The following is a 16,418-nucleotide window of genomic DNA, read 5'->3' as shown; positions in this document are numbered from 1 at the left end:
TGGGAATGAGGCTCAATTGAGAGAGAAGCTGCTCATATTGCATCAATTTGTCGTGTTTATCGACTTGATCAAGTCGTTGGTGGACAATTAATGATCTGGACTGTCCCGTCCCTCCCCGAGACATTGAATCTCAATACTATCTTACCCCTATCACCGCTGAAAAGAACACCTTAAAACTACCGACCTGAACGCTAATCTTTGTGAATCTAGGGGGTTTAGGTGACCCAGCCACCCAATCATATACTGGGGAGTTCATCTGGCCCTTTTTTTTCACACCGCCCCTCCCCAAACCTAGGCCAAAGCTCCCTCCCTTTTTGGGTTCTGCCCCACGAAATCTCCATCCAGTCGTCCTCTTAAAAAATAAACCCGCCTCAGCGACTTTCTCCCTCTTCCCTTTCATCATATTATCTCAAAGCTTTTGGTAGCCATTGGGATCTGTCGTCACAATGGCAGAGAAATCAGGCGTCACCGGCGCCGACTTCGAGTTTGTTAAAACTCCTGCTTATCCCAAGCCTGACTTTGATAAGCTTGAGGATGTTGGAGTTCCTACTACCAGGGTAAGTTTTGACGCTCATGATTGTTGCGTTGTCCTCTTAGATACCAGAGCATCAATGCTGACAACCACCCTCGCAGTATCCTGCCATCAAGAACGCTCCTCTTCCTGCCGATGGCTCTGGTGCCGATACCTTCAACAACTATGTCCTCATCTCAATCCTGACCATTGTCCCTTGGTTCCTCAGCCGAAAGGTTGGCGGTGGACTCAAGACCACCCTCTTCTTCGCCCTCATCGTCGATCTTCCCCTCCTCGCCGCTTGGTGGCTTGTCATCTCCTCCATCAGCCCTCGCAAGAATGAGAAGGTTCGCCTTCCTAACCGTGGTGTTGAGCACTACCTCGAGTTCAAGAAGGAGGCCGACCGCCTCAAGTACCGTGGCCACAACAAGATCCCCATGGAGACCTTCCACGAGATGTACTTTGATGGTGATGTTGACTTCAAGGGTGACTGCCTCGAGGTTATGGAGTACCGCCATGACTGGGCCAGCTTCCGCTTCACCATTGGCCTCATCAAGTTCTTCCTTTTTGGCATGATTCCTGAGGTTATCATGCACACTCGTTCTCAGGGTATGTATTTACAAATGGGCATCGATTGAAAGATAGGCTAACGTATCATAGACGAGGAGCAGGTCCGTGACCACTACGACCGTGGTGATGACTTCTACGGCTGGTTCCTTGGTCCCCGCATGATCTACACTTCTGGTATCATCTCCGACATCAACCGCGAGGAGACTCTTGAGGAGCTCCAGGACAACAAGCTTACTGTCGTTTGCGAGAAGATTGGTCTCAACAAGGGTGACTCTATGCTTGATATTGGTTGTGGTTGGGGTACTCTTGCTCGCTTCGCCAGTGAGCAGTATGGCGCCCACGTCACCGGTGTTACTCTTGGCCGCAACCAGACCGCTTGGGGTAATAGCAGCATGCGCAAGGCCGGCATTCCCGAGGAGCAGAGCAAGATTCTCTGCATGGATTACCGTGATATTCCCGTTCCCGAGGGTGGCTACAAGAAGATCACCAGTCTTGAGATGTCTGAGCACGTTGGTATCCGCCACTTCGGTAGCTTCTTGAAGCAGGTTCACGACATGCTTGACGATGATGGTGTCTTCTTCCTCCAGTACGCTGGTCTCCGTAAGGCTTGGCAATACGAGGATTTCACCTGGGGTCTTTTCATGAACAAGTATATTTTCCCTGGTGCTGACGCTTCTACTCCTCTCGGCTGGGTTGTTGACAAGCTGGAGGGCACTGGTTTCGAGATCAAGCACATTGACACCATTGGTGTTCACTACTCGGCTACCCTCTGGAGGTGGTACCGCAACTGGATGTCCAACCGCGAGAAGGTTGAGGCCAAGTACGGCAAGCGATGGTTCCGTATCTGGGAGTACTTCCTTGCCTACTCCACCATCATCTCTCGCCAGGGCAGTGCCACTTGCTTCCAGATCACTCTGGTCAAGAACATCAACTCCACTCACCGAGTTGAGGGTATTGAGACCCAGTTCGCCATCACCGGAGCTCTTGACAACTGCCGTGCTGATCTTCAGTCGTGGGCTTCCAGAAACAACGTCAAGACTCCCTCCGAGTACCTGTAAAGGTATGGTTGGGAGATTAACAGTGACTGGTCAAATCTTGAGCCGTGCCAGAAACGGCAAGAATTTAATGGGATGTCTTATGATAAGAGGCCAGCCTTGAGTTTTCAGTTACTCATGTGACAGTTGGCTCAGGAAAAGGGAACTGGATCTATCTGCATATTTAACCCGGAATGCGCCCCCTTGACCGATAGAGTCGGCCGAGGCTGGTCCAGTCGCAAAGGGCAAGCTTCATGTGTTTCATGATAGATGTGTAACGGCAGCATAAAACATAAGGAATGGGCATGGATGAGTATCTATATAGATGCTATATAAGGGATGAATTGAAAAGTTTGTTCGTATTAACTCATTTGCCTTGTTATTTCTTTGCCTCTTTCTTGTACTATATGGTTGAGATGTATCATGACTATCGTCGGCATATCATGACATCCGCGGCCCGAAACCCGTGATTTGCTGTGACTTGACCAACCATGCATGAATATATAAAAAGAGTAGCTTGATTTTAACAAGTTTATGTCAATTTATTTCAATTTCATGCTACTATTGTGCTGGACAGAAGATATATGTTCTTGATTTCCTGCAATCCTTATGAGATATTAGACGACCCTTTGAGCCGAGGCTTTCCCAGTGAAATAGTCTGACTTCAGCAACTGATTGCAACTATCAACAACCAACACTGCCACGGACTAGCAACACGTACTCAGGGTCTCCATTCAATTCGATATCAAAAGATTCTGTCATGAGGCCATTATCTATACTCAACCGCCAGTGCGGTCTTGTCTTTCATAGAGCTTATACCACAAAATCATCCTCATCCTTAATCTCATCACTCAAAGCCCATCCACCAAAGATAATACCAGACTATTTGACCCCGATGCCCTCTCATCTCCTCACAACCACAATTAACGACCTTCTATATCCTTCGCCCACGGAGTCAAAGATATCATCCCCTCCTCGTGCCCTCCCTCAAGGCCATCACCTTGTCTACTTCCCCATCCAATTACCCCCCTCGCGTCTCATTCCTGATGGTGCAGATCCTGATCATTCACCTGGGCCGCCTTATACGCGACGTGTGTGGGCAGGTGGCGAGGTTATCTTCAGAGGAGATGAGATGAAGCTTGATGCAAGGCCGGCGATCTGCAAGGAAAAGATCGAGGATGTTACCTTGAGAGGTAAAGAGGGCGAGGAAAAGGTGTTTGTTGATGTGTGGAGGAAATATGGAACTGGCCATAAGATTGAGGGGAGACAAGATTGGGATGTTGAAGAGAGGAGAACGTTGGTGTTTATGAGGGACGAAGAAGGGTCTGCCTCATCACCTTCACGTTTACTCAAGTGTAAGGTTTCATATCAAGCTTCTAGGTCATTATTACTGACATCGAGTCTTAGACCCTCAACCGCCATCTTATTCAATCTCTCTCACGCCTTCACCAATACACCTATTCCACTTCTCAGCGCTGTCCTTCAACGCCCATTCCATTCACTTCGACCCTCAATTCGCGCGAGAAGTTGACGGTCATCGAGCACTTCTCGTCCATGGCCCGTTCACTCTTGCTCTCATGCTTCGCGTCCTCAACGATCAAATCGGTGCTGGTGCATCCGTCCACAAGTTCACCTACAGAAACTACGCGCCTTTGTACGTCAATGAGCGCATGAGCATCAATATTCGCAAGGTATCGAAAGACGACGGCGCTGAGGGACGATGGGATGTTTGGATTGAGGGACCAGAAGGAGGAATGGCTGTCAAGGGAACAGCGGACGTTATCAGCAAATAAGGACGAATTTAAGACGATGCTTTAATTTGCTATGGATGATATGACTGGATACAAGAAAATGCCGACATGCTACAATATGATTGTCTAACCAAAAGACTGACATGGACTAAACGCCCCAGATGACACCGCTCTATCCTCCATTATCCTAATTTTCGTTTCTTTCCTATTGATAGATAACACAAGAGTTATTCTGCTTAAAATGCGACAGAACCCCTTATCTGTACACACATCATACACGTTTCTACCCATCAACGCATCTAATCAGCCCATCCAAACACCTCGCCAAGAGACAAGGTGTTGCTACGCAGACCAGTCAGAGTGACAAGAATGGTCACCAGATCAAGCACAAGCAGGACAGTGCTCGCGAGCATGAAGCGAGGGCTGAAGACACGGTAGAGCATCAGGTGACGACGCAGCCAGCCAGCCCAGCTCATAGTAGCCAGGGCTTCAACGGCATAGTAGGTGATGAAGACACCAATGCCACGGGTGGCTGTCTCTAAAACTCCCTTCTGCTTTGGACCAACCTTCCACAGAGCGAGGAGTGGTACAGACGCAGCGGCGATGATCTGGCCTGCAAAGCTGTTAAGGATGACGACGATAGGTGTCCAAGGGTAGCGAATGTTGAAGAGAGGGATGAAAGCGCTATCCCACTGAATGCTGGACAAAACAGCCTGATGGCCAGTCTTGAAATAGTAGAAGTTTCCAAGTACAGCGAGCATGATGGGCCCAATAGGGCTCGTCTTGAGCTCGTTGAGATCCAAAAGCTCAGCCAATGTAAGAATCTGCCAAAACATAAGAGCAAGAGCGCCACCGCCCATGGGCTTCGAGAGGAGGAAGCATCCCAAAAGAAGGTTGAGAGGGAGCAACAAGTAGCGAGCACCAATAGCGTTACCATACCCAATAATAGTAACAACGGGACGGCCGCCAGCTCCAGCAGATTGAAGGAGAGACACGCAGGGAGGCGCCCAAACAAAAGCAGTGCTTCCGGCAATGAAGGCGAGAGCGAGGACAATCTGGGCCAAGTAGACTCCAATGGTCTTGGGGGTTCCTTCAGCGAGACGTCCCTCGAGCCAGCCTCCATTGTCAGCAGCATCGATAACCCAGTACATGGCAGACAAGAACAGGCCTCCACGGATGACATAGCCAATCCAAGTTGGGGCAAGACCCTCATACGACCTGCTTGTGACAAGGAACGATTTGATAATAGCTGGGAGAATAAGGCACACAGCAAAAGGAATGGAAAGCTGCCAAATCGCAGAGGTTGAAGAGGTCGAAGACGCGTAGTATGTAGAAGTGCAGTAGGGCATCTGCTCCTCGCGACAAAGCTTGGAGTACGAGGCGAGACGGCCGAGAATGATGAAGGCAACAGAGTGGTAGATGCCCAAATATCTCTCCCGTCGAGCCTCAATGCGGAATGCGGAGACGGCACTGGCCACACCAAAAGTAGTAATGAAGAAGAGGAGGATCGAATCTTCCCAGATAGTGTAGGAGTTGGAAGCGAATCCGATCGATTGGCTGACAGTGAAGATCACAGCCAACCAACCCCAGAAAGTCGAGGGGAAAACATTGAGAATAGTTCTACCTGCTTCATGCAGGGAAGAGCTGAGACCAGCCATGAAGAGAACCGCAATGAGGGCGACAAGGCCCTCGATAGGCTGCTGACGATACAGACCGACACCCGTAAGCACGGAGAGAGTGAAAAGAATCTTGGGATCCCAAAGACCCTTGAGAATCTGCTTGTGCAAGACTTCCGCAGCCTCAGGCTCGTTCTCCTTGAAAGCCATGAGTTCCAACTTCTTCTCGGCATAGTCAAGCTCAGCGTCATTCATAATAACGTACTCATCTTCCTCCTCCCGAGAAGAGTACATCAAGAGCAAGACGAGACCAACGCCAAAGACAACAATACCCATGATCATACGAGGAACATCGAAACGTGCCCAGAGGTCCTTGCAGACAGACAGAGTAGTCTCCTGGAACTTGGTGAAGGCAACGTAAGCATCGCGATCATTCTTGGCAATGGCGAGAGCAGCCTCCCAAAGAGCAGCAGGAGACTCGGCTCCTTCGCCCTGAGTCAGGCCTCGAGCCTTGTGGTAAGATGCCTGGTATCTCTCAATCCCAGCAGCAGCAACACGCGAAACAGCGTTGAGGTTACGCCAGTCGTTGCCCTTAGTACCAGCGAACGCCTCCTCAATCGGTCCTCCCAGGTTATTAAAGGGAATAGGAATTCCGAGAAGCAGCGCGAGGGTAGGAACGAGATCAATCTGGTTGACCGGTCGAACCTTGGCGTTGGGCGGAGGAACAGCAAAGTCGGAAGAGGTTCTGCCAAAGAACGGCTTCTTGGAGTACATCCATAGAGCAGCCTCAACCTCGTCGTCGCTCTCACCACCGTGATCACCCTTGCTATCCATACCGTGATCTCCCATAACAACAAGAAGCGTCTTGTCATCAATGCTCTCGACAAGCTTGCGGATAAACTCGTCCATCTGGCGAAGCTTAGCTCCCATAGCTGGGTGGTCAGGTCCGTATCGGTGGCCAGCATGATCAACACCAAGACAATGTCCAATAAGAAGATCCCATTCGCCCTTTCGCTCCTTGTTCAATAGTGGGAAGATGTTGTCAATGACGCCGTTATCAACAGTGTGAAGATCCCAGACGTTGAAGCTGTCATAGGCCTTGCTAATATTGGGCTCGAAGTAACCAGGGAAGAGAGACCACCATGTATCATCGCCAAGGTGAGCAATCTTCTTGCCAGCGTCCTTCAGCTGCATCAACAAGTTATCCTCCTCGATAGCCGCGCCAGCAAAGTTGCTTCCAACATCGACGAAAGTAGGCAATGTTCCCGTCGTAAGGCCCTTGAGTCTCTGCATCGTCGCGGTTGGAGGATCAGCGATAAAAGGGCGAAGGAAGGCATTCTGGGGCGACTTGACAGCTGTCTCGTAGAGGTAAGGGAAAGCATTGTGGAAGTGCTGAGCTTGCGCCGGATCTTCGGGAACAGTAAAGTCGTAGCGAAGCGCGTCAATTAGAACGACAACGGCTCTGTCGAACGATTTAGGGTGCCAGCAACCGCGATCGACGTTCAATGAACCCTTGGTGTTCTCAATTGGAGGCAGTGTGCAGTTTGACTTGTCCTCCAGAACCAGTCGTGTCAACAAGAAACCGCTTGTAAAGAGCCAGATGCCGAGCGCGTGTATAGCTAGCAAGACGACCCAAAAAGCAGTAGTCCATCGCCAGCGCTTCTCATATGTCTTTTGCCGTCTCTTGTCGAGCGCCTCGCGTCGTCGCTCTAGAACCTCTACGTTCTCTTCGGCGGGAGGGAGTCCGAATTTCGCATTAGCAGCTTGTTGAGCAGCGCGAGCTCTTTCAGCTTTGGCCCATTGTTCCGCGATCTTTTGATGCTCGGTTTGGGGAGGCTGCTGCTGCTGCTGAGCCTTGGGCTTGGCCTTTGGCTTTTGTGGCATCTTGAATGTTCGTAGTTAAAGTTAGGGAACGTAATCGCTACCGAAGAGGAGGAATTGGGGCCAGGTTCAGAGCCATTGAGATGCACAAGCGGCGCAAGATTGATTAAACAAAAAAAGGAAGAAGGAAAAAGGAAAGAAGAAAAGATTAAATGACGATAGTGGTCTCTGTTGTGAGGGACTTGAATGTTTAGCAGAAGAGCTGTCGACCCTGGTGGATTGTCTAGTGGAGCTCTGATGGAGGAGAGTGGAGTCATTAGAATTGGATGCTGACGAGGGACGGGAGCTTCAACACCAAGATCGATGTAAGCCAATCATCACAGGTTGTTTCAAGTCACTCTAAGTGTATTACTTTAGGTCGAAAGTCATTACATCACAGCAAGTTCATTAATATACACACTTTATCTGTATGAGAGAAGCGCAATTCTGAATTCGTTATCGTCAATCCTATGTGGATCCCTCCAAACTCTAGTAATAAGAAAGTTGCCGTATATCAAGTTCATTCTCAAGCCAATCAATTCGTTCATTGACATCAGTATCGTCCTCCAAGTCTATCTGCAAACATTGAAATCGACGTGACGTGACATTACTAAATTCACAAATCTCCCTCCAAGAACGCCGCCCATGCTAGGATCCCGTCCCACGATGCATATCTTTTCTCCAGCCAATCGCTTACCAGTCAGCTCGAAGTTGACAGGTAAACGAGAGACATCAAACTCTCAATTCTCAACCTTTTAGTCAAACATGTCGACATTGGTAGTGGCAGGTGGTTCAGCAGTAGGTCCGCTTGCACGTCTCCTTTCGAGTCGTCGCCGTTGTCGTCGATTTTCTGCTGCAGCCGATCCGTCGACTGGCCCTTCCCCAGCAGGTCCAGGGGGTGAGGTGTTGACAGATGGGGTGATACCACTCCAAGTGCCATGGCTCTCAGCCAAACTAGACACTGTTTGGCCAAACTGGGCCGAGGCGCCTGGAAGTAGCGACGCTGGTGTTTGTGCCTGAGTTGGTTGTCCGGAGTAATACGCGGAGTCTTTGCCTCGTCGTTTCTGCTTCGCAAACGAAGGGTTCGGGGGGGACAGAGGCGGCATGGCATCCTCCTCTTCTGCTCTTCGCTCGGCGGCCGTCTCAGCTCGCTTTTGGCTGGAGTCTCTTCGGTAACGTCGGCGATACGAGGGAGACTCGAGTCCAGAGATGCTGCTTGCAGAGTCTCTTCGGCCCCGCGCTGCCTTTGCTTCCTCCTCTGTAAGTCGTCGGAGGGTTACGTTCCTGTCTTTATCATCATGTACCTTCATCTTGACACTGACACTGGCTGGGGATGCATAGCGTTCGTAACGCGAATCTTCCTCGCCTGGGGCAAGTCTTGATGTATCTCGGTCACCGGGCCGGCCTTGACGGGACCGCTGAGCCCGAGATCCTGGGGATATTCCTGAGGCCGTGGTTTCAGTGGGTGCCAGGATACCGTGGGGATCAGGTGGCATCGCAGGCATTGAGACATGCTCACTGCTGCGTCTCGAGTGGTTTCCTGCACGGCCGGCCGCGGGTGGGAGATTTGATTGTGGGGGTAAAGTGCTCATTTCAGTAGGTGGGACGTAGTTACCTCGTGCAGGCCTGGGCTCAATGGTCGATTCCGACATCTCGGTTGATAGAAGCGTGTCCGTGGGAGGATAGCCTGTTTGTCGACGTTCGATGGGCCGGCGAGTGTCTCGTCTCGTGGGAGAGTCGTGTCCGTCACCGGTAAACCTGGACAATGAGGTACCGGATCTCAAGTCCTCTTCATCACGTAAGCGCTGCTCTTCCTTTGCTGCCCTCCTGTCCGCCATCTTCTTCGCAAACCATCCAAAACCAAGGCCACCTAGCAGTCCTTTCGCAAAACCACCACCAGACTTCTCAGGCTGCGGTCGTCGAGAGGGGCTGACATAGGAAGAATAGTCTGACTCTTCGAAGAAGCTGCGACCTGAATTTGGCGGGTATCGTTTGCCTCGAGGGGTCACAGATGGAGGAGGGGAGCTCAGAGCAGTCTCGGTATAACTTCCATCAGCAGCGCTCCGCATCTGCGACATTGCGGGGGGTGGCGGGCGATTTCCAGAGGGAGGGAGCAACGAAGTACGAGTGATATCAGGTTCTCTTCTATTGTTGGGTGTTACATCGCTGGTAAAATCAGTCCTGGTAAAGTCAGTCATAGTTGGAGCGCTCGCGGTTGCGCGATGGCGTCTGGGTGTTTCAGTGGAAACTGCAGAATACTCGGAGTAGTCTTCATCTCGTGAGCGATCCTTTTTGGAGAAGAGTTTTCCGAGTCCCAGGACGGCCAAGAACTTTGCGATTCCACCTCCGGCTCCAGCTCCGCCATTGTCCTTCCGCGTTACATCGGAATACTTTTCCCCGGTATGCCCAGTGAGGTAGCTAGCTGATCCGGTCCTAGATGGGAGAACTTCCGGTCTTTGGCTGCGATCAAAGGAAGGGGATCGACTTCGGACTCGACTGCCATTGTCTTGGTTTTTGTTCTTGTTTCGTCCTCTGGCCAGGGCTGCGAGTCCACCGAGTGCGATAAATGGGCCTAGCCATTTGGCTTTGCTCTTGGGAGGCTCCGATTTGTACTCTGAGAAATATTCAGACTCTGTGTATCGAGTACGTGTATCTTCTGTTGGCGCCAACTCAGACCGCATTTCTGAGCGTGCTCCACCCATATAGTAGTCCCGATGGGAAGCAGACCGCCAACTCAAGATGAAGTACAAAATAAAAAGAAAGAACATCCAGACAGCGTAGAGAATGAACAGGTAGAGTGGCGAGCCGTACAAGGTGAGTCCTAGGGGAACCTGAGTAATGCCTAAAAGGGCAATCGCTCGACCGAACCATTGGTGAATCATGATACGCAAAGAGATGGACTTAGCCACCCTTCGTACGATCCAACCGCCCATAAGTTGAATCAGGAAAAGAGTAAATATGGCGACACCAATTCCATGATGCGGGTTCGTCAAGCTTCGTTCCGGCCCAACCGCGAAGTAGCCAAGGATAAAGACAGGCACCAGCAACAAGCCCGAAAAGACATTGAGTTGACCGTGATATTTGATGGCCCAGCCAGGACGCCTTGAGTAGAATCTGGCTGTCATGACAGAAAAGGGGATGAGAAACAGGAAAATTATAGTTCCCAAAACGGCATGTGCTAGTACAAGGCCATGATATTGTGTAAGTGTAGAAAATCTGTTTCCCATGCCTATCACCTAGCGTTAGTCGAATCCAATGCTTAAACTCGAAAGACGGGCATGAATACCATTGTAACGCATGGTTTCATGATTGAGACCCTGTAAATTGGGGAGTAGAAATGTATTTTTATCGAAATCCCACGTTCCATCGCCCACGACTTGGGTGTTTGAATCATAACTCACTGCACCAGGTGCAGAGAGTTCATCGGTTGCCGGCGCCATGATGGCGACGACAGTAAGGAAAGTTGTGTTTCAGGCGGGATTCGGATGTCTCGCGCGGTGAAGTTTAGAGGTATTTTTGGATCCTCGTAGCGTTTGGTGTGGTTCTTGTCTCGAGATCGGAATGAAGGAATGTTGTTGACGACCTCGCAAAATGCCTGTAGGTGTAGGTCGAGAAGCGAAAGCGATGTCGGATGTCTTAGGCTAAGAGTTCTAGCACAAACATCTTGCCTCAGATCCGCCGTAGTCGTAAAATCGAAGAACTAGAGGCAAAAATAGGAAATGCCTAGAGGTTTGTGTAGGTGAAAAGAAGCTACAAAAAAAGGTAGGTACGCAAGCCAAGCTTGAAGACTTGAGTCCTTCCGTTTGGGAGGGAACTCTTCCTGTCACCGTCACCGTTGCCAGTTGCTAAGGGTAGGGATGGTTGGTGGGGAAACCGCGGCGCAAGCTAGGCTAGCCAGCGCATCCCATCATCATCCGTACCTGCCAGGTTTGGAGCATTTCGTAGATATTTGTGGGCTATGATACGTATTGCCCGATAGTGGGGCCGTCAGCGGTGAAGAATGGAAACGGCGGCCCGTTGAGTTTGTAGACGGGAGGCTTCATCAATAAGGTAGCATTGTATTGGATGTGACGAGTACCTCTTCTATTCAATCTTTTTTACTGGTATGAACTCAACTGAGTTACGGTGCACAAAATAGGCGATACCCTAAAGCTAATTCAATCTAAGAAAAGCCTCGATCCTAGTTTGCTCTCGAAAGATTTAGTTCCTCTTGGTACTCAAGTATGACTCGCCTCGTTCTTCACCGTATCTGTGCTCGATCAGTGAACCCACATAGTATTTCTCAAAACTGCAATATGCTTCGGCTCCGATTTGACACTTGTCAAGCTTTTCACCATGAGGCTGTTTAGACCACTAGGAGTTCGCAGTGCCCGATGCAATACGTCCCAGGCCGTGCGCTGTTCCAACGTGTCGGCCCAAGTTCCGTGTGATCCGCTGCGATGGTACCTGAAAATGGCAGTCAAGGTTCCCATGATCTCTGGATGATGCTATTACGCAGTGTTCATCTTACTGAGAAGTTAAGGCTTTGGTTACCTGAGAGATGTGTAAAATCTGGAGTTTGTACTATTGTGCTGCCGGGATCTACAAGGTCATGCAGCTGAGCTGCCACAGAGTCACACCAAAGATCTCTCCACAGACAAATGCACCATTTATGCAGCCAAGAACTGCACAAATCGTTCCTTTTTCTGTCACTTTCACTAATGAAGGCCAGCTGATTAGTGAAACAATTCTTATGAAACGGTCCCTTGATGCTGCCCCACCATTTCCTAGAACATGGCAACATGGGTTGTCGAAGGATTGGGAGGAAATGTGCCAACAAAACAAAGAAATGCTCCAGAATTTCGAGAAGTTTGGAACCTTGATGATGATAGATGATGATTTTACAAGCAATTCCTCTACTGATTATAGGTCCTAGCCCTTAAAACCTCAAGTTTGAAGACAGTAGCATCTCTTAGGACTATATCTGTAAGCTGGTGATTAGTCTATTGTGTGTTTCCTCAGCGTGTACTACACCCATGTAACATCATTTATCTAAGACTGAATTCTGATCCTACGAACCAGCTTACACGCACAGCTACAGAGCATCAAATGATAGTGCTGTGCTATGAAGGCATGAACAATTTCCCGTATCATGTTATTAACGTTTGTTTCACTCAAGCAAAATGGCCTGTAAGTGAAGAAATGTCCCAACATCAAATTCCGTTCTTTACTCTCTCGTTGACTTCTACGTAATTTGATATGCGGATATCTGCCTTCATCACCGCCGTCGCGGTCCTCACTTCGTCTGCCAATGCATGGCTTCCTATGACTGAACCCCATGGTTTAAACAAGCGTGACGATGAAATCTTTGTACACCCTCTTCGAACAGAACCAAATAACAAAAGGTGGCTTCCAGCAACAAAAAAGATTCGAGGAGTAAACCTTGGGTCTCTTTTCATCTATGAGCCCTGGATCGATAGCCAAGAATGGGCCAACACAGGTTGCGAAGGAGAAAAGTCCGAATTTGATTGTGTTATGAACAAAGGACAGGACGTTGCGGACAAGAACTTCCAAGCTCACTGGAAACGTTGGATTAACCAAACCGATCTTGACGAGATGCTAAGTTATGGCCTAAACACTATTCGTGTGCCTCTAGGATATTGGCTAAAGGAAGATCTTGTTGATGATTCAGAGCACTTCCCCAAGGTATATAACAATACCGCCCTCTTGATAGGCTGTAGCTAACATTTGGAGGGTGGTTTGGAATACTTGACTCAACTCTGTAGTTGGGCCAGCGGCCGAGGCTTCTACATCATTCTCGAGTAAGTATCTCAACAGGATCGCAACCGATGCTAACTGTGAGATAGCCTACACGGCGCTCCAGGTGCTCAAGAACCTAACCAGCCTTTCGCAGGTCAATATGCTCCCACGGTTGGATTTTACAATGACTACAACTACGGGCGCGCGATCGAATGGCTCGAGTGGATGACTGACATAATCCACACCAAGAAAGAGTATCGCAATGTTGGCATGCTTGAGCTAGTCAACGAGCCGCTAAACTGGGACAATGCCGTTGATTCGTTGCGAAAGACCTATTATCCCAAGGCCTACAGTGTATTTGATTCTCCAACCATCGACTTAATCCGATACTGACGATCCATAGGCAATCCGTAAGGTTGAGGATAAGCTCAAGGTCACCAGCAACAACCGCCTTCACATTCAAATGATGGGTTCCCTATGGGGAAGCGGAAAGCCAACCGAGTTCCTCAGTGATACCTCATTCACAGCTTTCGATGATCACCGATACCTAAAGTGGGACACAAGTGTTAAAGTTTCCCACGACGCATACATCAAGAAATCTTGTTTCGATGATCGCAACACTGACGGCCCCACGATCGTTGGCGAATGGTCCCTAGCTGTGCCCGACAATGTTGAGAAGACTGATGCTTGGAATCCTCAGGCTCAGAAGGAGTTCTACACCAAGTGGTTCTCTGCTCAGGTGCATGCGTATGAAAAGCATACTCTGGGATGGGTCTTTTGGACTTGGAAAGCTAATCTTGGTGATGACTATCGCTGGTCTTATAGAGGTGAGCTTAAGTTTCCAAAATACGCGAGATGATCACTAATAGTAGTAGATGCGGCGAGAGCTGGCGTAATTCCCAAAGACCTCGACTCCCTTCCTAGTGTCTGTTGACGAGCTACATCCTGTGATCCCTGGGCAAGACGATGCAAGAATTTATTGATGCTACTTATTAGATCCATTGTACTTATTCTATCTGAGACCCGATTAAACCATCGCTATATAAGACTGAACTAACCTTTTGAAGAATTACAAAGAAAACTTGCGTTCCAATGAACAGGCGAAATTACCTTCTCAATACCAGAACCAGCCATGATGCCAGTCGGTATCCAGCAATGATAGAAATCATAATGCCAACATTTCGTCCCATATGTCCGTTCGAATATCCATACTGGTTCAACACAGCCTGTCCATCGATCTTACACTGGTCCGCTAGGGTTGACTGATACATGCAGCGGCATCCGTCACCGCAGCTGTAAACTCGATCCGCAAACTCATTGACCATCATACCCTGGAACACATACTTCTGGTAATCCCAGTAGTGGAAGACGTATTTGTAGAAGACATTGAGGATAGTCGGAGGAACCATGAAGCCACCAACAGACATCCACAGACCATTCGCAAATGCCACCAGTGCGAGGGAGATGACGAAGCTGGGAAATAGGGATGTCATAAAGACAACAAGTGACTCTGCAGCCAGTAGATCGAGGAACAGCCACAGAACCCAGGTAAAGAAGGCCTTTGCGGTTGGCTGGAAATTGGAAAGCCAGTATGAGATGACCGAGAAAAGAATAGAAATAAGGAACAGGTAAGGAACGCCGATAAAGAAGTTGGATATAATAAGTTCCGCTGCTCCGTAAAGGCCATTCTGGTGTTCTTTGACGTATTGAAGGCGATCCTCAATAAAAGCAGGAACATAAGCCACAGCCATGAAACTCATAAAGGCTGAGCCGAAAAAGATAGCGTTGATGAATGGCTGAATAGACTCTTGCGTAGGGTCGAGTCTTACCCAGACAGTGCCCATCATGATAGCGAGACCAAGATACATAGCTATACGGATACCGTAGGCTACAACGTCTCGATAACTCTTGATGAAACTTCGATGGAGAAGAGTCAGCGTAAGACTAAACATGCTAGGCCTCTTCTCAATCGTATCAAGGTTCCAGTCACCACCCGAAGATTCGGCAGACTTGATTGCAGTGTTGACTTGACTGGCTTGTCGTGAGTTTTTCCATGCGGCTTGAAGTGTTTCCAAGTCTCGTGATGCCTCGCCTCTATCCTGGGCAAAGTCAATATTGACCAGCTCAAGAAGATGTTCAGCAGGGTTGACATATTGAGGTAGTGGAGATCCAACTTCGGCGTAGTATGCCGCGACACTGTTTACAGGTCCGAAGTAATGTGTCTTTCCGCCAGATAGTAGGAGCAACTTGTCGAATAAGTTGAAGGTCGAAGTGGATGGTTGATGGATGGAGCAGATGACGATAAGGTTGTTGCGCTTGGCCACATCGCGAAGATATTTGACAACTTCTAGGCTGGCAGCTGAGTCGAGGCCACTCGTAGGTTCATCGAGAAAGAGAAGCTTGGGACTGGTGATAAGTTGACTCGCAACACCGACTCGACGTTTCTGACCACCTGAGATACCCTTGCGAATAGGCGTTCCAATGAGAGTGTTGGCTTGTTCGACTAGACCGAAGGACTCGAGGAGGTTGTTGATGCGGACGATTCGTTCTTTCTTAGACAAAGAGCTATCCAAGGTCAGATACTATCTTGAGGCTGAAAATACAATATGCTTACCTTGAGCTGGCGAGTCGCGATGAGAACTCGAGTGTTTCTCGAACAGTCAAGGATCCAATAAGAGCGTCCTCCTGTTCAACGAAGCACGAAACTTCTCTGAACTCAGCAAGAGATAAATGACTTCCATTGATATCGACCTCTGCTTGGACACTGCTGGCATTCGTTGGGCGACGTGCCAGTACGTTTAAGAGGGTTGTTTTTCCACAACCTGAAGGGCCCATGAGGGCGCAAATCTCGCCTGTAGATTCATTAGCTTGATAAAGGCTAAGAGTGGTGGTAATCACAAACCTGCTTCGACTATGCCTTCAACGTTGTCAACAATTGCCTTGGGCTGTTTTGTTTCTCTGTCTTTGACTGTTACAGTCACGTTGCGCCAGGTGAAATTCTTAATTGTAGTGTTGAGCAGATGTTTTTCTGCGACAGGACGTTGCTCTGAGTCCATGCTGTTGTCCAAGTCGGATGACTTACGGGCCGTCATTTTGATGGCTTCAAGATTAAGCAGTAGAGATAAAAGGAGTTAGAGAGGACTAGTAAATGTAATAATTGATTGTTTCAGTGATGCCAAGAAAAGACAGCTTAAACCTTAGGTTCTTATATGTGAGATAATACTGCAACCACCAGAAGAATTTAATATAAGGGGACACAAGACACTGTCTCATCTTTCGGCCTCTTGACTATAGCCCGTGTCATCCACCAATTTTCAGCTGAAGCAAAAGGTGCGCG

General features: G+C 49.0%; 6 protein-coding genes across 6 annotated transcripts; 3 read left to right on the top strand and 3 right to left on the bottom strand.

Moving 5' to 3' along the window:
• Positions 1-234: 234 nt before the first annotated feature.
• Positions 235-2,479, top strand: BKA55DRAFT_665345 (S-adenosyl-L-methionine-dependent methyltransferase). Its single transcript, XM_046197744.1, has 3 exons — positions 235-557; positions 634-1,120; positions 1,172-2,479. The coding sequence occupies exons 1-3, from the start codon at positions 447-449 to the stop codon at positions 2,137-2,139; spliced, it is 1,566 nt and encodes a 521-aa protein (XP_046046944.1). The 5' UTR covers positions 235-446; the 3' UTR covers positions 2,140-2,479.
• Positions 2,480-3,010: 531 nt separating this feature from the next.
• BKA55DRAFT_692615 (uncharacterized protein) lies at positions 3,011-3,908 on the top strand (the record flags this gene model as incomplete). Its single annotated transcript, XM_046199804.1, has 2 exons — positions 3,011-3,470; positions 3,523-3,908. The coding sequence occupies 2 exons, from the start codon at positions 3,011-3,013 to the stop codon at positions 3,906-3,908; spliced, it is 846 nt and encodes a 281-aa protein (XP_046046943.1).
• Positions 3,909-4,165: 257 nt separating this feature from the next.
• On the bottom strand, positions 4,166-7,366 carry BKA55DRAFT_595885 (uncharacterized protein; the record flags this gene model as incomplete). Its single annotated transcript, XM_046195869.1, has 1 exon — positions 4,166-7,366. The coding sequence occupies one exon, from the start codon at positions 7,364-7,366 to the stop codon at positions 4,166-4,168; it is 3,201 nt and encodes a 1,066-aa protein (XP_046046942.1).
• A 731-nt stretch (positions 7,367-8,097) lies between these two features.
• BKA55DRAFT_517360 (uncharacterized protein) lies at positions 8,098-10,782 on the bottom strand (the record flags this gene model as incomplete). The annotated part of the gene is made up of 3 exons (XM_046188183.1): positions 8,098-10,571; positions 10,629-10,659; positions 10,744-10,782. 3 exons carry the CDS (start codon positions 10,780-10,782, stop codon positions 8,098-8,100), a joined length of 2,544 nt encoding a protein of 847 aa, XP_046046941.1.
• A 1,350-nt stretch (positions 10,783-12,132) lies between these two features.
• Positions 12,133-14,015, top strand: BKA55DRAFT_648206 (glycoside hydrolase superfamily; the record flags this gene model as incomplete). The annotated part of the gene is made up of 5 exons (XM_046197243.1): positions 12,133-13,027; positions 13,076-13,143; positions 13,189-13,435; positions 13,485-13,908; positions 13,951-14,015. Exons 1-5 carry the CDS (start codon positions 12,581-12,583, stop codon positions 14,013-14,015), a joined length of 1,251 nt encoding a protein of 416 aa, XP_046046940.1. The 5' UTR covers positions 12,133-12,580.
• A 25-nt stretch (positions 14,016-14,040) lies between these two features.
• Positions 14,041-16,285, bottom strand: BKA55DRAFT_574828 (P-loop containing nucleoside triphosphate hydrolase protein). Its single transcript, XM_046193328.1, has 3 exons — positions 15,984-16,285; positions 15,696-15,933; positions 14,041-15,646 (listed from the first exon to the last, which is right to left on the bottom strand). The coding sequence occupies exons 1-3, from the start codon at positions 16,171-16,173 to the stop codon at positions 14,188-14,190; spliced, it is 1,887 nt and encodes a 628-aa protein (XP_046046939.1). The 5' UTR covers positions 16,174-16,285; the 3' UTR covers positions 14,041-14,187.
• Between the last annotated feature and the right edge of the window lie 133 nt (positions 16,286-16,418).

The sequence above is a fragment of the Fusarium redolens genome (assembly GCF_020744475.1).
Source record: "Fusarium redolens strain MPI-CAGE-AT-0023 chromosome Unknown BKA55scaffold_12, whole genome shotgun sequence".
NCBI lineage: Eukaryota > Fungi > Ascomycota > Sordariomycetes > Hypocreales > Nectriaceae > Fusarium > Fusarium redolens.
The sequence above is the reverse complement of the archived record's forward strand: the minus strand, read 5'-3'. Positions and strand labels throughout refer to the sequence as shown.